Source organism: Diorhabda sublineata, chromosome 4 (genome assembly GCF_026230105.1).
Source record: "Diorhabda sublineata isolate icDioSubl1.1 chromosome 4, icDioSubl1.1, whole genome shotgun sequence".
Classification (NCBI taxonomy): domain Eukaryota; kingdom Metazoa; phylum Arthropoda; class Insecta; order Coleoptera; family Chrysomelidae; genus Diorhabda; species Diorhabda sublineata.
In genome coordinates, this window is record NC_079477.1 from 37,130,375 (window position 1) to 37,151,058 (window position 20,684).

At 31.4% G+C, this 20,684-nt stretch overlaps 5 protein-coding genes across 33 annotated transcripts in view; 3 read left to right on the forward strand and 2 right to left on the reverse strand.

The window, feature by feature from the left end:
- Positions 1-198: 198 nt before the first annotated feature.
- On the forward strand, positions 199-7,328 carry LOC130442575 (armadillo repeat-containing protein 6 homolog). The gene is made up of 8 exons (XM_056776798.1): positions 199-457; positions 512-698; positions 755-992; positions 1,049-1,251; positions 1,313-1,458; positions 2,969-3,088; positions 3,408-3,557; positions 4,870-7,328. Exons 1-8 carry the CDS (start codon positions 341-343, stop codon positions 5,095-5,097), a joined length of 1,389 nt encoding a protein of 462 aa, XP_056632776.1. The 5' UTR covers positions 199-340; the 3' UTR covers positions 5,098-7,328.
- Positions 7,329-8,445: 1,117 nt separating this feature from the next.
- Positions 8,446-10,219, forward strand: LOC130442579 (outer dense fiber protein 3-like protein 2). Its single transcript, XM_056776807.1, has 5 exons — positions 8,446-8,580; positions 8,640-8,855; positions 8,915-9,116; positions 9,622-9,953; positions 10,032-10,219. Exons 1-4 carry the CDS (start codon positions 8,565-8,567, stop codon positions 9,893-9,895), a joined length of 708 nt encoding a protein of 235 aa, XP_056632785.1. The 5' UTR covers positions 8,446-8,564; the 3' UTR covers positions 9,896-9,953; positions 10,032-10,219.
- A 551-nt stretch (positions 10,220-10,770) lies between these two features.
- LOC130442581 (5'-deoxynucleotidase HDDC2) lies at positions 10,771-12,087 on the reverse strand. Its single transcript, XM_056776809.1, has one exon. It carries the CDS (start codon positions 11,865-11,867, stop codon positions 11,280-11,282), a length of 588 nt encoding a protein of 195 aa, XP_056632787.1. The 5' UTR covers positions 11,868-12,087; the 3' UTR covers positions 10,771-11,279.
- Positions 12,088-12,739: 652 nt separating this feature from the next.
- On the forward strand, positions 12,740-15,626 carry LOC130442585 (mRNA export factor Gle1). Its single transcript, XM_056776840.1, has 4 exons — positions 12,740-13,532; positions 13,586-14,471; positions 15,084-15,360; positions 15,447-15,626. The coding sequence occupies exons 1-4, from the start codon at positions 12,969-12,971 to the stop codon at positions 15,526-15,528; spliced, it is 1,809 nt and encodes a 602-aa protein (XP_056632818.1). The 5' UTR covers positions 12,740-12,968; the 3' UTR covers positions 15,529-15,626.
- LOC130442582 (transient receptor potential cation channel trpm) overlaps positions 15,570-20,684 on the reverse strand; it is a 112,066-nt gene continuing 106,951 nt past the window's right edge. For 23 of the 29 annotated variants that reach the window (XM_056776815.1, XM_056776826.1, XM_056776814.1 and 20 more), the window contains 3 exons: positions 17,992-18,306; positions 16,851-17,159; positions 15,570-16,736 (listed from right to left, as the gene is read on the reverse strand). In XM_056776815.1, coding sequence (XP_056632793.1) covers positions 16,537-16,736; positions 16,851-17,159; positions 17,992-18,306 — 824 coding nt within the window. In that variant the 3' untranslated portion in view covers positions 15,570-16,536. The remainder of the gene's footprint in view (positions 16,737-16,850; positions 17,160-17,991; positions 18,307-20,684) is intronic. The other 6 variants (XM_056776839.1, XM_056776837.1, XM_056776836.1 and 3 more) reach the window with 1 other exon arrangement.

Genomic DNA, 20,684 nt, shown 5'->3' on the forward strand with positions numbered 1-20,684 from the left:
ATACTGAAGAAGTTCTAGCGTTTCGAGTACTGATGATGATGAATTATTAATACTGATGATCAAAAAACATATTTACATGGAAATATTTTATTATAAATTCCCATCACAAGAACCCAAGTGTAATTGCTGTAGGGTTCCGAGTACACTAAAAATAACAAGGTGTAAACGCTACTTAAAGTCAAAATGTCATATGTCATTAGTTAACTGTCAGTTTTTGTCGAATGACACGACTGAATATCAAAAGAATTGTTGCTAAAAAAGGTAAATACTTAACAAATACATAAAAATAAAGATAGTTTGTGTTGTATTTATTCAAATTTCGATACAACAGCAAACAAAAATGGTATTAGTGATATCACAAGATACTTTCGATAACGCAGTACGTGAAAACATCGAAGACCTAGGGCTAGAACCCGAAGAAGCGTTACAAGAAGCAGTAAAACAATTCGAAAGTCAAGTAAGTAACATTTTCAATCATCAGTATAATAAATTAACACAAAATTATTCAAAGGGTGTTGATTTAAGTTCGATTATAAAAGAACTCAGTATATCCCCTTCGGTTAAAGCAAACATCGAAACGGAAATAACTAAATTAAAAAAATTAACTAAAAAAGATACCCCCGATAAAGAACTTATGGACCAAATGGAAATAATCAAAGAAGAATGTGATAAAGGGCTAGTAAATAGAGTAGGTGTAGGTACGTCAAATATTTTGATAAAATTAAGTGTTAATCATTTGTCGTGGATGTATTAGGTAAAGCCGGAGCGTATAACGCCCTATTAGACGTATTGGAAGTGAAAAAATCGTATGTGGCAGTCGAAAGAACGTGTTTGAAGACTTTAATCTCCCTAATGAACAAACAACCCGATTTATTAGATGAACGAGGTATTAAATTGATGCTCACTTTTCTGCATATAAAAACAGACTTCGACGTTAAGAAATTAACGTTGAGATGGATAAAAAGTTGTTGCGTATTACACGAAAACAACAGGTGATTCAATTCTAATAGATTTAATGTCAAATCGTGATTTAAACTGTAAATTTCAGACAAAATATTTTCGACGCGAACATTTTGGATAAATTGAAAGATTTATTGAACGACGGTAGCTCGGATATTTTGAGGGAAGTTTTGGCAGTGTGTAGATCTTTGGTATTGGACGACGATGTTAGAGTAGAGTTTGGGAAGGCCCACGAACATGCTAGAATCATAGCCAGCGAGATATTGTGCCCTTTGACTCAATTGATGGCACGTAAGTTGGGTTGGAAAATCGTTCAGGGGGTGGTTTTTACTACATTGGATTATTTTCGTAGGTTTTAAAGGCGACGAGCCTTTCATACACGATTTGATGTTGACGGTGTCGGCTTTGATGGTGAGGACGGAATTTTGTAAAAAGGTCCACGACGCCGGGGGTATTGAAATGATAGCCGAAGTTATGAATCATTTTAGTGGTAATGAGGTAATTTTTTTAATTATTCTAAAATTTTTTAATTTTAGCCATTTTTTGTTTTTTTCCACAATATTTCATTCATTTAAGGTGTCTTTAGTTATTCTCTGTTTGTTAAACGCAATAATATTTTCCTTATTTGGGTTTTCAGCGCAAATTTTAACTAATTAATGCTGATGAGGGTTATATTATCCTTATTTGGGTCGTCAGGTAAAAATTTTGAGGAATTAGTGATGATGGAGGGTTAAAATGGGAAATTTAAGAGGAAAAATTGCACATGGGGTACATTTATATATATCTCTAGGTGCTCTTAATTTTTTTCTTTAATTTTGGTAATATCAACAAGAAATTGGAAAAAAGAAAACTAAGAGATACTTTTGGACATTCCCGTGCAATAATTAATCAAATATTCTTGTAATACCAACTAATAAAGACTCTAATAGTGGATAGGCAAACTTCTAGTGGTTTTTATGCGTTTCCATTCCAAAAATGGAAAAATTACAATTTTATCATGATCTAATCTTCAGGGTACTTCTCATGGTTGAAATAGCTGAAGGGTATTGCAGAGACCTGAAAAGGGGTTGATATATAAGGTGTAATCGTCTCTCAAAAAAATAAATACACAAAAGGGATTTGGTTTTTTGAAGTAAGAGTAAAAGTAGAAAAAATGGTGGTGAAACTAACGTTTGGATCATAATCTTTGATCTGAAGAGGCTGAAAAATGGATTTGATTCAATTTCGTAGCTAAAACAACCCTTAAAAGGAGAAAGTTGCACTATGAGATGGAAACTAATCAAAATATTTGTGATGGTACAAATGAACTACTGCTAAATAAGAGAATTGGAAGAATAGGTGAAATAGGGAGATATTGCTACTTTTGGATGACCCCCTGTAACATTTCATCGAATATTCTTGTACTAAAAGTTCTCGATAGTACATAGACAAACGTTCCAGTTGTTTTTACGCAACTTCAGCCATATAAAATGGATAAAAATGGAGGGAACAAAATTACTTTACAATATCATGTTTCTGTGGACCTAAGTGTAGCACAACGGGGCAAATACTTTGAATTTCAATGTATATTTTCAGTTTACGATGTAATTATCGTTGAAAAGGACTTTTTTAAACGTTTTTTTGACATTTTAATATGATATGAAAATAAATAGTAATATAAGAGAACTTATCAATACTTTTGTACGTCCCCCTGTAATATTGAATCAAATATTCTTGTGTAACAGCAACAAATAAAGTCTCTTTTTGTAAATAGACAAATATTTTAGATTTTTTTATGCAGTTTTTATCATAGAACATAGATAAAAATGGAATTAACAAAATTATTTTACGATTTCATGTTTTGGGAAACCTAGATAGGGCATAATGGGACCAATACTCACAATTTGAATCTAAATTTCAAATTTTCAATTCAGTTATAATAGAAAATGACTTTTTAGAACATTTTGATTATTTCAATCGAATAACTATTAAAAAAACTCCGAAACCGATTATGTTTCATCAATTCTAGAGAATCAACAAGCAGTGCTTCAAACTCATCAAATGTTTGGCTGGTAACGACATCTGTAAAGCGAATATGTTACATAAAAATATGGCCCCCACTATTACGAAAGCCCTAACAGGGAATAAGGTCAGTTATTAACCATTTTGAGTGAAATATATCCAGAAATTTTCATTTTGAGTCCAATATTTTTGTTATTTCAGCATTTTTTTTGGTAAAAAAGATTCAAAAAACTATATGTTTGTACTGATTAAGGCTAGTTGTGATTTAAAATCGATTTTGATCATAATTAGTGAAAAAAAATTCAGTTTTTCGATATTTTTGGTTCCATTTTGATCGTAATTTAGTAATTTTTTTTCTTCGCACAATAATTGTGAGTCATTTACATCGAACCACCCTGTTGAAATTGATATTATTCGTTTTTTTGATTTAAAAATTAATATTTAAGGGAAACGTTTCAACCGCAGTATCCGGTTTAACTGCCATAGCGGCTTTAACCCTCAGATCACCGGAAAATAGCAAAACGTTATTCGAAGCCGATATACCGGCCGCCATTGTCGATATAATGAAAATGTATCCGGATAATAAGGAAGTACAGGTAATTTAAAATTTCCATTTACCTCGTATATTTGAAAATTTGATTCATTTGTTACCATCCTGTAATATAATGAACTAAACAATGACGTAACGAGGTTAGAAATGGGAGGAAAAAAATTTAAAAACGAAAATTTTTTACAAATTATACGAGGGGTCTTTTAAAAATTAAAATAATGAGATAGTTGAGAAAGTGAAAAGCAACGACGCTAATTTGCTAATTTAGTTTTTGAAAAGCCCCTCGTATAATTCGTATTAAAATTTTTTAAGTCACTGTTTGTTGTTTGGTTCATTATTTCTCATTCATTAGTGAAATAGTTGAGAAAGTGAAAAGCAACGGCTCTATTTTGGTTTTTTAAACGCCCCTCGTATAATTTATATAAAAATTCTCGTGTTTATATTTTTTTTCGTCCGGTTTTATGCTCGATTCGTCATCTTTTAGTTGTTTGGTTCATTATTTCTCATATAATTAGTGAAATAGTTGAGAAAGTGAAAAGCAACGGCTCTATTTTGGTTTTTTAAACGCCACTCGTATAATTTATATAAAAATTCTCGTGTTTATATTTTTTTTCGTCCGGTTTTATGCTCGATACGTCATCTTTTAGTTGTTTGGTTCATTATTTCTCATATAATTAGTGAAATAGTTGAGAAAGTGAAAAGCAACGGCTCTATTTTAGCCCCTCGTATAATTTATATAAAAATTCTCGTGTTTATATTTTTTTTCGTTCATTTTTATGTTCGATTCGTCACCGTTTAGTTGTTTGGTTCATTATTTCTCATGAAATGAGTGAAATAGTTGAGAAAGTGAAAAGCAACGACTCTATTTTGGTCTTTTTAACGCCCCTCGTATAATTTATATGAAAATTCTCGTGTTTATATAACCAAATAAATAAACGGTGACGTATCTAGTATAAAAATGGGCGAAAAAAAATTTTAACACGAAAATTTTTATATAAATTATACAAGGGGCGTTTGAAAAATTACTTTCTCAACTATTTCACCAATTATATGAGAAATAATGAACCAAACAACTAAAAGATGACATATCGAGCATAAAAACGGACGAAACAAAATATAAACACTAGAATTTTTATATAAATTATACGAGGGGCGTTTAAAAAACCAAAATAGAGTCGTTGCTTTTCATTTTCTCAACTATTTCACTCATTTCATGAGAAATAATGAACCAAACAACTAAAAGTTGACGTAAAAACATAAAAACGGACGAAAAATAGCATAAAGTTGACGATTTGTACTCAAATTATACGAGGTAGGTTGAAAAAATCACTTTTTATCGTCCATTTGATGGTTAATAGAAATCGGCGAGTCGCGCCGTCAGAAATATGGTATCCAGGAGCCGTTACCAAAACAAGACGTTCATCGAACTCGGTATCGATGAAATTCTTCAATCGGATTTGAAAAAATTCAAAGACATCGAATACGATATCAAAGCGGCTTTAAGAGATTTGGGTTGCAACGTCAAATTCAACGAAGAATGGACCGGTAAAGGCGGCGCTTTAACCACCGGCGGCAAACTTTCCTAACCCTATGTATATATAACAAATTTTACGCGAACGGCTTTTTTGTATAACATTTCGGTGATTCATACCAAAAAAAAATTCGTTACGTCAAATTTTCGTGCTAAAAAGTTGTTTTTTTCCAAAATTTTCGTACCACCCTCGTAATTATTATTTCCTTGTCACGGTATATTTCGTAATATTCATGGAGGAACCGATGGAGATCGTGGAAGATCCAGAAAAACTTGGAAAGAGATTTTTTGGCGACAAGTTCGTTTTTTGCGTGATTCTCCCAATATTTCGTGTCACCCTCGTAATTACTGGTTCGTTGTTGTGGTATATTTCGCAATATTCATGGAGAAACCGATGGAGATCGTGGAAGATCCAAAAAAAACTTGGAAAGTGCGATTTTTTTGGTGAAAAGTTCGTTTTTTGCGTGTTTCTCCCAATATTTCTTACCACCCTCGTAATTATTGGTTCGTTGTTGTGATATATTTCGTAATAATCATGGAGGAACCGATGGAGATCGTGGAAGATCCAAAAAAAACTTGGAAAGTGCGATTTTTTGGGTGAAAAGTTCGTTTTTTGCGTGTTTCACCCAATATATCGTACCACCCTCGTAATTATTGCTTCGTTGTTGTGATATATTTCGTAATAATCATGGAGGAACCGAGGGAGATCGTGAATGATCCAAAAAAAACTTGGAAAGTGCGATTTTTTTGGTGAAAAGTTCGTTTTTTGCGTGTTTCCCCCAATATTTCTTACCACCCTCGTAATTATTGGTTCGTTGTTGTGATATATTTCGTAATAATCATGGATGAACCGAGGGAGATCGTGAATGATCCAAAAAAAACTTGGAAAGTGCGATTTTTTTGGTGAAAAGTTCGTTTTTTGCGTGTTTCTCCCAATATATCGTACCACCCTCGTAATTATTGCTTCGTTGTTGTGATATATTTCGTAATAATCATGGAGGAACCGAGGGAGATCGTGAATGATTCAAAAAAAAACTTGGAAAGTGCGATTTTTTTGGTGAAAAGTTCGTTTTTTGCGTGTTTCTCCCAATATTTCTTACCACCCTCGTAATTATTGGTTCGTTGTTGTGATATATTTCGTAATAATCATGGATGAACCGAGGGAGATCGTGAATGATCCAAAAAAAATGGAAAGTGCGATTTTTTTGGTGAAAAGTTCGTTTTTTGCGTGTTTCTCCCAATATATCGTACCACCCTCGTAATTATTGCTTCGTTGTTGTGATATATTTCGTAATAATCATGGAGGAACCGAGGGAGATCGTGAATGATCCAAAAAAAATGGAAAGTGCGATTTTTTTGGTGAAAAGTTCGTTTTTTGCGTGTTTCTCCCAATATTTCTTACCGCCCTCGTAATTATTGGTTCGTTGTTGTGATATATTTCGTAATAATCATGGAGGAACCGAGGGAGATCGTGAATGATCCAAAAAAAATGGAAAGTGCGATTTTTTTGGTGAAAAGTTCGTTTTTTGCGTGTTTCTCCCAATATTTCTTACCGCCCTCGTAATTATTGGTTCGTTGTTGTGATATATTTCGTAATAATCATGGAGGAACCGAGGGAGATCGTGGAAGATCCAAAAAAAACTTTGAAAGTGCGATTTTTTTTGGTGAAAAGTTCGTTTTTTGCGTGTTTCTATCAATATTTCGTACCACCCTCGTAATTATTGGTTCGTTGTTGTGATATATTTCGTAATAATCATGGATGAACAAAAAAAATTGGAAATTGTTATTTTTATGGTGGTAAGTTCGTTTTTTACGTGTTTTTTGCAATATTTTCTACCGCCCTCGTAATTATTGGTTCGTCCTTGAGACATATTTCGTAATAATAATCGTGGAACTGATGGAGGCCATTGAAGACGTTCTAATGACGTTTTTTATGAAACTACGTGATTTTTTTTTATTTTTGGGTCAAAAAGTTTCTAATTTTTATTTCAGTCCAAAAAAGCGTGAAGTTTTTACAAAAATGTCGATTTATGATCGTTTTTTGGACTTGAAAAGTAATTTTAAGTCCTTGAATGTATATTAGGGGGTTCAAGTCCTGATAACCCACAATTTGGTTAATTTCCTTGATGGTGGTACTTGAATTTTGATTTAAAAGAACGAAAAATTATTTTTTTTTGTCGTTTCTATTAATTTTTGGTATCAATCACAATTTTTCTTATTTATTAATAGATTAATATAAAAAAATTTTATAACGCATTTTTTTAAAATATAATTTTTTAATAACAATCGTTTTTTTTCGTTAATTTGAAACCCAAATGGAAAAAACGTCCAAATAGCAATTGTATTACCCCCCTAAACCGGTCCTGAATTATTTTGGAAATTACTCGCATTTCTAGCCGGTCCAAACACAAAAAAAATGTCGTAGAAAAAATAATTATGAATCGATCATTTTGAACATTTACTTCGAGATTTCCCCCCTCCCCGTTCCCGAAGATATCAGTAGTGATCATACCCCACAAAACTTTGCCTGTCCCCCGTACAATTCCATTACGCGAGTTGAAAAAAATCGCTTGCCTCTTGTATAATAACCTAGATAATTACGCGGATCAATTTTTTCATAATTCTTCTACGTAAATTGGATTTTTTTAAAAAAAACATCGCAGAAAAAATAATGAGTAAAAACCGTTGTGTGAAGGACAAAAAATTATTTACTTCGGACTTTCCCCCTCTCCGCTTCCCAAAATTTCAGCTGCGGCCACCAATTTATGATAACCAATTTCACACACTCTCGGCTACCCCTCGTATGCCGAATTTTCATAATTCAACTACGCGAGTTTGATTTATGAAACCAAAAAAAAATGTCGTAGAAAAAATAACGTTTAAAAATAGTCGCGAAGAGGATCAAAACAAAAATAATGAATATTTACTTCGAAATTTCCCCCTCTCCGTTTACCAAAAATTCAACAGTGGCCTCTACAATAATTAATACCCAACAAATTTTCGTCCGCCCCTCGTATAACAACACCGATAAATACAAATTTTCATTTTTATCCGAAATTTTCGATAAAAAACAATTTCTCCAGAAAACATTTCAACTTTCCCCCGTATCACAAAAAATTAGATAGAAATTTGCAGTTTCCATCCTGTATATGTCCTTTTATTCCTTTTTTTGCATTTAAACAAACCCGAAACAAACTTGTATCTACTAGCTGCATAGTCCTATAGGTAAAAGACAAATTATATCAGAAAGAAGAACAATCTAATTTCTGTAATTTTCATCCCCTCCCTTCACTTTCGCTGCTATAATTGACGTTTAATTTCGTAGCCACCACTATTGGCTGCATAGTCCTATAGGTAAAAGACAAGATATGACAGAAAGAAGAATAACCTAACTAACTGGATCATTCCTCATATTTATAAACAAAAAAAACTCAGTTGTCATTAATCAAAATTTAATGTAGAAAAAAATTTGACCCCAAAAATTTATATTCATTTCATTAACCGCATATTTCATCATAAAAAATGGCAAAATTCGAAGGTGAGTTGTACACGTAATTTCCGTCATAGATAACGAGTTTCACGTTAATTTATTTTCAGTACCCGCCCCGAATAAATACAGCCTCCCTCCAGTCGTCGGTTATCCGAAACATGACATTACGAAATACCGCAACCCCCAATACACCATGTCACCAAAACTAAAACCTTTAGGTAAACCGTTGGGCCCGGGACCTTGTTACCATTTAGAACGCCTCACGCGCGTAGGAAAAACTTCCCCTCCTGCCTATTCGATCAAATCTAGAGCTAAACCCTTGAGTAAGTGCACAACCCGAATCTAATATCAACTTTACGCGTTAATTTCCCGTTTTTCTTAGAACCATTCGTCGGTCCTGGCGCGGGTGCTTATAGTCCCGAAAAATGCCCGCGAATGAAAGATCAACGACCGCCTTGTTACACTATTAAATCGAGAAAACCTCCCCTTACGCGATTCGTAACCCCCGGTCCTGACAAATACATGCTTCCCACCACTTTAGGGTGTAAAGTTCCTGATTTGTACAACAGACCTTGTTATACCATGTAAGTATATATCGCATTCACCTTGTAATTATATATAGTACTCACCTCGTAATTTTTGGTTTCAAATCGAATCTTTTATTTTTCGTTGTTTTTTATAGAAAAATTAATTCTTTACTCCAAAATTTTAATTCCAAAACCTTTTTTTCTTAACAATGAATTTAATTTTTTTATTGTTTTAATCATTACTATACCTAATTTTAATTCTTCTTTACTAATTTTTGTCATTCGTTGGCCTCTTATATGTTTATAATGGGATTAACAGTCACTTAACGAAATACTATTCAAATATAGTGAACTCAACAGTGTATATAATAAAAAGTTGGAATTTCTATTTAATCACGTTAAATTAGATACGATCTTTGAAATTTTTAATTTTATTTTCTTTTTATATCGACTTGAAAGTAACTATAATATCACCAACTTGTATCAAAATATTCCAACGTGGCAACGACGTGATTCATCTGTCATATGTCAGCGATCGTAAAATTATTGACAACATTTTTAGGCGACCCAAAATAAAACCTTTGACGAAATTCGAAACGCCAGGTCCTAAATATTCAAATGTGAATACGAATTTATACAAACAGAAACCTCCGATGTATACAATACGACCTAAAGTTGGTTTAACTAAAAAGGAAACATCCCCAGGACCTAAATATTACCCCAAATTACCGATTTGCGTTCAAGTTAATGAAAGAGGGTATTCTTTCGGTTTAAAAATATCGAAAACATCCCCGTATTATACAGAAGAGGATAAAGAATCAGCTTGTTTAGATTGAATTTATTAAATTTATAAAAACAGTTTTTTTTTGAATGTGTGTAACAAGAAGTTTTAAGGTAAATATTCATTTTTTTCAATTTTTTTAATATCCATTAGTCATTTCGAGGTGATTTTTGAACTTTATTGTCTTCTAGGTAGTTGCATGACTTCGGTTTAATAACAAATTGGCGTCATTATTTTAAGAAAAAACATATAAATTTTTATTATTAATTTCGTTGATAATTATTTTTTACATAATGCAGACATTATTTCAGTGAAAAATGTGAATATAAATTTTTGTAAATTAACTATGAGATGAAGAAATAAATTTTTTGGGTCAAAAGTTGTGTGTTTATTAAAAATATTTAATTTCGAAAGTGTTTTATTGCTTATTTTTTCCACAATAAAAACCATTCAAAAACTTCAACCCCATCTATTCATTTTTTTAATACTCTATCATAAACGAAAAAAAAATTGTTTTTTAATATATTTAAATACAGTTGATTAGTGAAAATTAGATCACATACTCAATATCTTCTAACCTTTTCTACTGATAATGGATGGATCATAATGTTAAAAAGATAGTAATAAACTGTGCGTTCATAAGGATCTACTTTGATTTTTGACAGCTATCACTTTTTATCGTCTCCTAATTTTCGTAGTTTGATTATTTGCTTTTAGATTCAAAGAAATCTGCTTTTTTAATATCTTCCAATTTATTATTTTACGGTAAGTTATTTCATATTCAATAACAAATAATATTAAATAATATGATCGATATAAAAATTACGTTTAAATTCATTATGCTTAAGAGTACGTTTACCGTGAATATAACTTTTACTTTATATCAACTAAACAAATATGTTCCCATTCATAAAAACAACAAAAATTATATATTCATTTTTTTATTTATCAAATAATAGCAGGTACAACATTATTTTTCATCAAAATTTTCGAATACAAAAAACCAACGTTTACGTTAAAGTAACAGTAGCCATTTAAAGGAAGGAAAGTGAAAGTTTTATAATCCATTATTTATTAAAGTATGGGTAGATTTATTTTATATCTACCTCTCATACAGAAATTAAACCTAATCAAAATGGAGGTGAACTTCTTTTATGTGTTAAAAAAAGTAATTTTTAGCTCCTTTAGGTCTTCTACGGATATTTTTATAGGTTTAAAACCTCTAAATTAATACGCATAACTCATTTAATTCAATTTTAGAGGCGATAAAATAAAAACACATCGTTGAAATGTATCATTCAACACGTTAACTGACCTGTATATCAAAATTGAATGTATTATTATTCCAAATTAAAACTGATAACTTAAACTTTATTTTCAAAACTCAAATTATATAAAAAATCTATAAAAATTAACACAATAATAGGTAACCATTAAATTCACTTTGAATTTTCAACAGAAACGATTTCCTTCTTTCTTCTTTGTTCCAATGTTTCCACCAATTTTTTAATGTACGGATGGTTGAATTTACCTTCGGTTGCGTCAAAAAATTCTTGTAATTTATTCGGAGTTTGATCTCTACTTTCGTAATGAGCCGCCGTGAAAAGCATATCGAATCTATCCAAATCCTTAACAAATTTAGCCTCCGGTGTTTCTTTAGCTTCGTATTCCTTATAAAGATTATAAATTAACGATCCTATTTCACTTCCCACGTAACTCGTCAATTCTTTCATCGCCTCATCTTCCATTTCGTGTTTCTTTTCTTCCGAGATATTATCGTGAGGTGTGATATCTCCAACGATACATTCGGCTAAATCGTGTACCAGGGCCAATTGTAAACATTTGAATCTATCTAATTGGGAATCGTTTCCTAGTAAAAAAGTCATTATTCCCATTGCGTACATGTGACTCGCTATTTGTTCGTGATTGTTTACTTGACAAAGCTCCCAGCCTCTTCTACTACTATGCTTCAGTCTGTGAACTAGATCTAGGAATTTCAAAACGTTTTCCGGGCTAATATATTCCATTTTATGTTCGAAATTGATGTAAAAAGGTGTTTAAATATCTTCAAATTTAGATGCTTTTATTATTATTAGTAACTTGATAAATTTGGTATGGGATAATTTTCTATTCGTCACTTCCGTTTAAAGTTTCCATTATATCTAATAGATTAAAATTTTCCTAGGTGGATTGGGAATAAAAATCTGACTACATAACCTAATTTGAATGACACTTCAGTAAAACCATAGATATAAACTGCGTTCGTTTATGTACATCTGATGACTTATTTGGTATCGTTCGACAATTTACTTTATTTCGATGTCTCTGCTCGGTTTGTGTTTGGCTATATAAATATTTAATACTGCACAGAATGAATGAGAACATGACGCTGGTTCGCAAGTAAACATAACCTTATAAGTGCATGTATATAAAGAAATTTGAATGGTGATGAACGATTTTGAATAATTTATAATGTGTTATATACTTTACTGTACGAAATATGGGGAGAACTATATACATAGCGATATTTGACATTCTATGAGCTTTTCACGCAGATAAGTAATTTTTCATTAGAAAAGTGAGGTTATTTTTGCGACGTTCAGCGCATAAATTCGGCAATCACCACAATCAATATGTACAACATATAATCACGTGATACAAATCACGAATAACATTCCCGATCGCAACTATAGATAATTCATTTTGACGGTATAATTCATAAATAAATTTCACTTAAAGTTTCGTGAAAAATCTTTATTAAAATAACTTATTATAATTTTTCTATTTTCTAAATATGAGTTAATAATAATGATAAATACACAGTAATTATTATTAAATTTTAATTTATATATCATAGAAATATTTTACACTTTTTTTCTCAATACACCTCGGTGTGTTTAGACATAAATGACAATTCACACGTTTTGACATACCGTCGATTTTGTTTATAACATATATTAGTAAATTAAATTTATAGTATTAAAATATCGAATAATTACTAATGTTATTGTGTATTAGTGGTTGTTATTATGGAATAAATAAATATTGTTTGAATTTTTTGAAAAAGCGTTGTAAAAAATAGCTCTGATTGGTTGTTTATATTATCGGAATTTATTGTTCTAATCTATATGACCATACGTTTAGTTTTATATGTAAACATGGAAGATGCACTTTCATTTGAATTCCAGTTGAAATTATCTATTATAAATAAATTAGAAAAAATTAATAGTACGTTAGAATCAGCAAATGATGCTTCATCGAAGAAAAAAGAAGACGTGTGTAGTAGTACATCGATTAATACTAGTTGTAGTGAAGAGACTGATCAGAAACTAGAATCTTCCGAAGTTCAGTTTGATAATTTATTACAAGCATTAGAACTTCAACGAAAAAAAACCGTAATCAACAACATTCAAGCGAGAATAAAAAAATTTGAAGATTTTACGATACAACAAGAATTAAATAGTAAAAATGAGTGGATCAAGAAGCAGAAAGAATTTATAGAAGATATACAGAAGAAAGAAAACGATATTATAAGAGCTCTCGAAGAATACGATAAAAAATCTTCGAATTCACAAGCTCAGCTTAATGTGTATTATAAAGATTTGGAATTACGTAGACAAAATCGTGAAAATGAGATACAAAAGAAACAACAGGAGAGACAAATTATTTATAAATGTATGGATAAAATTAAGGTTAGTAATTTTTTTTCTATTATCAATGTTAGTATAGTTATTTTATTTTATAGAAGTTACAAGTAGATTTTAGAAATATTTACGAAGAAATCTTGTTGATATTAAAAACATGTTTAAATCAAGATGATCTTAAAAATTCAGCAACCGATTATTTCAAATCTCTTAAATCTCTTTCGATCGATTTCGATGATATAGTAAACAAATGTAAAAACGGTAAAATAACTGAAGAAATAGTAAAAAAAGCCGACGATATCGTTACGCAATTACGAAATATAAAAATTAAAATTAACGATATCGTTAACGAGATTAATAAAAATGAACAAAAAGCCGCGTCGACAGAACACATTGCGTCACATACAAACGTCGAAAAATACGTCAGTTTAGAAAATTTCGACATGTACACCAAATATATGGAATTCTACGATAAGTACACATCGAATTTTAAAGATATGGAAAGTGATCCCGATCAGAAACCTTTCATACTTGATTGCAAGAAAGCCGTTAACATTCCAGTGAATTCCCTTTCTGGGGCCAATCCCGAACACATTTCTGATAAATACAACAAATTGTACTCGCTTTTGAAGGGCCAAGACGTCATTATAACTGATAAAAGAATAAACGCTTCCTCGCATCAGCACGGCGTGGCCTTCTGCGTTAATTTATTAGCAAAACGGTTCATTTTACAAAGTGATTTGATCATTTCTAGTAACGCTGAATCGGCGTTTTGTTACGCCACAGTGATCGTTTCCTTATGGAACGAATTTCCCACGTTCGGGGAATTGTTGTTGGCACATTTTTATAAAGCTTGTCCGTATTTGGTGCCGTTCAACGTGCCTAGAGAAGTGGGCGAATCGGACGAGGAATATTATATGAAAAAGGGGTACCAATATAAGAACGGACAAATCGAAAAGCAGGATAAGTTTCTAAAACGGATGACGGGTAAGTGTATCCATCAATATTATCAACGTACATGTTATAAATAGGGCATTTCGGAAAGTATTCGGGATAATATACATGGTGTGTCATAAAATACTGGGTGTTTTATGTAAAAGTAGTGGAAAAAATCTGGATTATATTATGACTCACCCTGTATTATATTCAATAATTTAAGTACGCAAATTTTAACGAAAACTGTAGGAGATGGTAAAATCGGAATATACAGGGTGTCTCATGAAATGCGTATATAACCAAATGAAATGTTTCATTTAAAAGTAATCGAAAAAATCGTGATTACGTTGTGACTCACCCTGTATTAAATTAAAATAATTTAATAAAATCCACATATTTTGTGAATTTCGATAATTTATAGAAAACTATGGCGGCGGTAAATCACTCTACAGGGTGAAACATGAAATATAAAAAAAATCCGATTCAAATTTTTACTCACCCTGTATTAGATTTAAATATTAACCTACGACAATTTCTCGTTTTTGTAATGGAAAAATTACAAATGCGTCATAAAATACAGGGTGTCTCATTTAAAAGAAAGGATTTTTTTTTCAAATTCCGACTAAAATACAGGGTCGTCCATTAAAGAAACGACATATTTAGGTTTGATGCGTCTGTACGCAGCTATAATGGTTGTCAAACCGAAAAAAGGTCACGTTAACGTCTATAATATAAAAAATGGTTGGAGATGGTTGGCGTCGACATTGAAATTAGAACCTGAAGTTGATATATCGGCAACGTTGGTACATACTTTTCTGGAAACCGCCGGATTTGAATTAGACTTACACTACGGAATGGCATTTCATAAATTACTACGCATAATAGTCGAGAAATTCTTACCGAGTTGCAGAGAAAAATGTACCGGAGGATCAGTAACCAGGTTAGATTATTTTTTGACTTGTCCTCGTATATATTTAATCTAATATCGATGTACGTCATAATGGTCTTTATTCATGTCGTTTTTAGGTTAGAATTATTGATGATGGAATATTCGCAAAAAAAGAAATTCGAAACCCCCGACGGTTATTTGGGGTACACTTATTGGTGATCAATTTATTAACCATATTGTTTTTTACACAATGTATATACACTTTTATTTATTAATATTTTCATTTTTTTTTTGTGAAATAAATAATTTATACAAAATTTTTATTTAATTGACCCTATGGAAACCCTTCAATTTCAACCCTTATTACCTTATTATTATTGCTACAATGTCCAAACTTCAAAATCAAATCTACTGGTTTCTCACTGTACAGTAGATTTAAACGCAAAGTTTGGGTACCATCGAAAAGATGGCGCTGCGTTCATTAAAAAGTCAAATAGAGCAAAGGAAGAGTGTTAGAATAATATCCGCTGCGCCCTCTATGCCACAATGTCCAAACTAAATTAACAATTGTACAGATTTCTCACTGTAAAATAGATTCAAACGCTAGGTTCGGGTACTATCAAAAAGATGGTGCTGCTATCGAAGAGACGACGCTACGACATTTAAAATTAGAATAATATCGGTGGCGCTCTCTATGTTAGAATATCCAAACTACATTATCAATTCTACTGATTTCTTCTGTAGAGTAGATTAAATAGTGAGGTTTGTGTATTGTCGAAATGATGGCATTGCGTGTATAAAAATAAAAATAAATAAAACTCGTTTTTTCCTTTCAAATGATATATTTCCGTTTCAAGATCCCAAATTTTGATTATGTCAGTAATTTCATTTGAAAAAACGTTACTCATTAGTACCAATTGGTCTACAAAAATTATTTTGCCTAAAATTTTCATTTCCTCGAGTTGTTTTTGCAAAAAATCAACCAAATTCGCATTTTGAAAAGTTTAACAAAATTTTTTTAGATATTTTTTCAATCTTCTTCTAATTTTGGTAAAAAAACATTTTCCCCCAAAAACCTCAAGATGTGAATATTGTTAATTTCAATATTCGTAATCAAAACTTTTCCGAAATCACCCAACTTCTCGAGAGACATATCTGAATAACTAAAAATGTTTCTAACCTCAAATTTATATTTCCAAAATGAGCGTACAATTTCATATTTATCGACTAACACATAGTTTCCGATTGCATATGGAGACTTCCTTTCGATTCGGCCGTAGGGAGCGCTTCCCTTTGAAGGGTAGGTAATTGAGAGGAATCTATAACGATCGACGGCCGTTGCGGCATGGGGAATTGATTAATGGCGGCTGCGGTATTGTCGCTGGATTCGGTCGAATCTTGGCGATCAGTCGACGAACTGCTCGAACCTGTACACCAAACAAGAAGAAATTTATAGCAATTTTAAAGTCATCGAAGAGCTAAAATAATTTTTTTGAAAAAATTATCGCAATAAAAAGATAAATTAGTAAATTTGACGTTACCTATGTGTCGGATTGGTGTCGGGGGTTCTTCAACGGCCGACGATCTCTGAAGAAGAGCTCCGCGAACCGGCCACGAGTTGACTCGAAATTCCCTAGTTTCTGTAACGACTTTTAATAGCGTGGGGTTTCTACCGGCCGGCCGTTCGATGACGTCATCGTCGATTTCTTCGTCTTCTTCGCTGTACCTACGTTGGATCAAGTTCTCCATAACCATGTAGTCGCTTTCTTCGGCACTACGAAGATGTTCCTTTTCCAAATTGAGGGCGATTTCCGGATTCGACATTTCCGATGGATTTCTCTTACGCGTACCTTGATTAGATGAACGTAATATCAAAATATTAAACGTCGGATTGTTAATTTTAGTTCAAATATATAGGGTGATTCGTAAATATTCGTTAGAATACCGTGTATATACTACGAGAACCCCAAGCCTTTATTAACTTCTATAATAGTCGCGGAAGTGAGGTTAGGGACACAGCAGCGATTAGTAAAATTAAATATCTATATATATATAGATATGTATATAGGGTGAGGTAACGAAAGGTTCAATTTTACGAATATATTTATCCCCCTTGATGTTTTTTTAGGACACCGCGTATCACAATTTTGCATATTTAATTCGTAAAATATATTTTAATCGATATATTTGAAGCGACATTCAGTTTCGATTAGAAATTAAATACAGTAATATTGTCATTCCTCGAAATTTCTAGAAATTATCGAAAAAAAATTGATTCTACGGTATGCGATGTTGCCGAGTTCGGTCGTTTTTCGGAGATGATCGGAAATATATATTTCGGATGCAAAGTCATTGGTTCGAGATTAATTAAATTAAAAAGTTATCTAACGGTATGCGTTGTTGCCAAATTTCCCACAAAAGTTCACGTCGCGTCTAGAAATTCGTAGATTTTCAAAGAGAGATACATTTAACGATGTGCGATGTTGCCAAGATTCCTGCTTTATCGGAAACATCATTTTTTTAACGAAAAACTAATTCAAGTGATACGCGACGTTGCCAAATCGATTCCACTGGATATTTATGTCGAAAATGTCGGTGATACGTACAATTTTCGGGACGTTTAATCGGAAAACATTCTGGCGGATTACTGTATTTAATTTCCTCGCCGACGCACAAACTTACTTGGAGGCGATTGCTCCGGCCTAGGCGGACTCAACAATCCGGGCGACTTCGGCGGACTAAATAGACCACAAACCGATTCCAATTCGTCAGTAATACTGGTATATTCGGTATGCATGTGCATCAGTAACGCCGATCGGCTGCTTACCGGCGGTATAACTTTAATTTTCGGTTCGGTAAAAGTCACCGATCGTTCTAAGGAGATGGTACTCGTCGGTAGAGTCGCCGCCGGGGGATCGGTGGTTTCCGGTTCGGATTGCGTTTGGGAGAATTGCCGTTTCGGTAGCGAGGGTTTCGAGGAATGTTGGGAATCTTCACCTGAGAGGAGAGGCTTTAATTGTTAGACACATGCTACACATTTAGGGTTAGAATGCGAAAAAGAAGAATGAGGGGTGGTGTTAAACGTGCATTGGGTAGAAAAAAAAAAATCAAAATGTCATCAATTTTGGAAAATATTAAAAGTTTATTTCGACTTGGAATTTCAAATTCAAACTCATATCAACTTGAAACTTGACATTTCAGCTAGGAATTCAAAAAAAAGGGATGAGGGATAATGTTAGACGTACATTGGTTAAAAACATCAAATTTCCATCAATTTTGGAAAATATTCAAATTTTTTTTTGGACATTTTGATTTTTTTTTCGATAAAAATAAGGTATGATTATATTTTCGACTAACTTGGTATAATATATGAAAAAAATTAATTTGATAAGTGTTTTGCATTACCCTGTATACAATTTCTAATTTTTTTGTTGAAAAAATCAACATTGCAATGGCAAAATTTCAACTTGAAACCCAAAATTTCAAAATTGAAACTCAAAAATTCTGCTTCGAACTCAAAATTTTGAACTGAAATTAAAAATTTCAACTTGAATCTAAAAATTTCAACTTGAAACCCAAAATTTCAAACTGAAACTCAAAATTGAAACTCAATATTTCTACTTGAAACTCAAAATTTCTACTTGAAACTCAAAATTTTGAACTGAAATTAAAAATTTCTACTAATGGCAAAATTTCAACTTGAAACCCAAAATTTCAAAATTGAAACTCAAAAATTCTGCTTCAAACTCAAAATTTTGAACTGAAATTAAACATTTCAACTTGAATCTAAAAATTTTAACTTGAAACCCAAAGTTTCAAACTGAAACCCAAAATTTCAAACTGAAACTCAAAATTTCAAAATTTAAACTCAAAATTTTTACTTGAAACTCAAAATTTTGAACAGAATTTAAAAATTTCAACTTGAAACCCATAATTTCAAATCGAAACTCATAATTTCAAATTGAAACCCAAAATTTTGAAATTGAAATTCAAAATATCATCATAAAACTCAAAATTTCTACTTGAAACTCAAAATTTTGAACTGAAATTAAAAATTTCTACTAATGGCAAAATTTCAACTTGAAACCCAAAATTTCAAAATTGAAACTCAAAAATTCTGCTTCAAACTCAAAATTTTGAACTGAAATTAAACATTTCAACTTGAATCTAAAAATTTTAACTTGAAACCCAAAGTTTCAAACTGAAACCCAAAATTTCAAACTGAAACTCAAAATGTCAAAATTTAAACTCAAAATTTTGAACAGAATTTAAAAATTTCAACTTGAAACCCATAATTTCAAATCGAAACTCATAATTTCAAATTGAAACCCAAAATTTTGAAATTAAAATTCAAAATATCAACATAAAACTCAAAATTTCTACTTGAAACTCAAAATTTTGAACTGAAATTAAAAATTTCAACTTGAATCTAAAAAGTTTAACTTGGAACCCAAAGTTTCAAACTGAAACCCAAAATTTCAAACTGAAACTCAAAATTTCAAAATTTAAACTCAAAATTTTTACTTGAAACTCAAAATTTTGAACAGAATTTAAAAATTTCAACTTGAATCTAAAAATTTTAACTTGAAACCCAAAGTTTCAAACTGAAACCCAAAATTTCAAACTGAAACTCAAAATTTCAAAATTTAAACTCAAAATTTTGAACAGAATTTAAAAATTTCAACTTGAAACCCATAATTTCAAATCGAAACTCATAATTTCAAATTGAAACCCAAAATTTTGAAATTGAAATTCAAAATATCAACATAAAACTCAAAATTTCTACTTGAAACTCAAAATTTTGAACTGAAATTAAAAATTTCAACTTGAATCTAAAAACTTTAACTTGAAACCCAAAGTTTCAAACTGAAACCCAAAATTTCAAACTGAAACTCAAAATTTCAAAATTTAAACTCAAAATTTTTACTTGAAACTCAAAATTTTGAACAGAATTTAAAAATTTCAACTTGAATCTAAAAATTTTAACTTGAAACCCAAAGTTTCAAACTGAAACCCAAAATTTCAAACTGAAACTCAAAATTTCAAAATTTAAACTCAAAATTTTGAACAGAATTTAAAAATTTCAACTTGAAACCCATAATTTCAAATCGAAACTCATAATTTCAAATTGAAACCCAAAATTTTGAAATTGAAATTCAAAATATCAACATAAAACTCAAAATTTCTACTTGAAACTCAAAATTTTGAACTGAAATTAAAAATTTCAACTTGAATCTAAAAAGTTTAACTTGGAACCCAAAGTTTCAAATCGAAACTCAAAATTTCAAGTTGCAACTCAAAATTTCAAAATTGAAACTCAAAATTTCAACTTGAAACCCATAATTTAAAATGGAAACTCAAAATTTCAAAATTGA

Excerpts from the sequence above, each read along its gene's own strand:
- LOC130442575 (XM_056776798.1), top strand. The coding sequence starts at position 341 with ATGGTATTAGTGATATCACAAGATACTTTCGATAACGCAGTACGTGAA. Across the intron at positions 3,089-3,407 it reads AAGCCCTAACAGGGAATAAG|GGAAACGTTTCAACCGCAGT; the intron begins GTCAGTTATTAA and ends TTAATATTTAAG. Across the intron at positions 3,558-4,869 it reads CGGATAATAAGGAAGTACAG|AAATCGGCGAGTCGCGCCGT; the intron begins GTAATTTAAAAT and ends GATGGTTAATAG.
- LOC130442579 (XM_056776807.1), top strand. Across the intron at positions 8,856-8,914 it reads ATCTAGAGCTAAACCCTTGA|AACCATTCGTCGGTCCTGGC; the intron begins GTAAGTGCACAA and ends CGTTTTTCTTAG. Across the intron at positions 9,117-9,621 it reads AACAGACCTTGTTATACCAT|GCGACCCAAAATAAAACCTT; the intron begins GTAAGTATATAT and ends CAACATTTTTAG.
- LOC130442581 (XM_056776809.1), bottom strand. The coding sequence starts at position 11,867 with ATGGAATATATTAGCCCGGAAAACGTTTTGAAATTCCTAGATCTAGTT.
- LOC130442585 (XM_056776840.1), top strand. The coding sequence starts at position 12,969 with ATGACCATACGTTTAGTTTTATATGTAAACATGGAAGATGCACTTTCA. Across the intron at positions 13,533-13,585 it reads AATGTATGGATAAAATTAAG|AAGTTACAAGTAGATTTTAG; the intron begins GTTAGTAATTTT and ends TTTATTTTATAG. Across the intron at positions 15,361-15,446 it reads ACCGGAGGATCAGTAACCAG|GTTAGAATTATTGATGATGG; the intron begins GTTAGATTATTT and ends TGTCGTTTTTAG.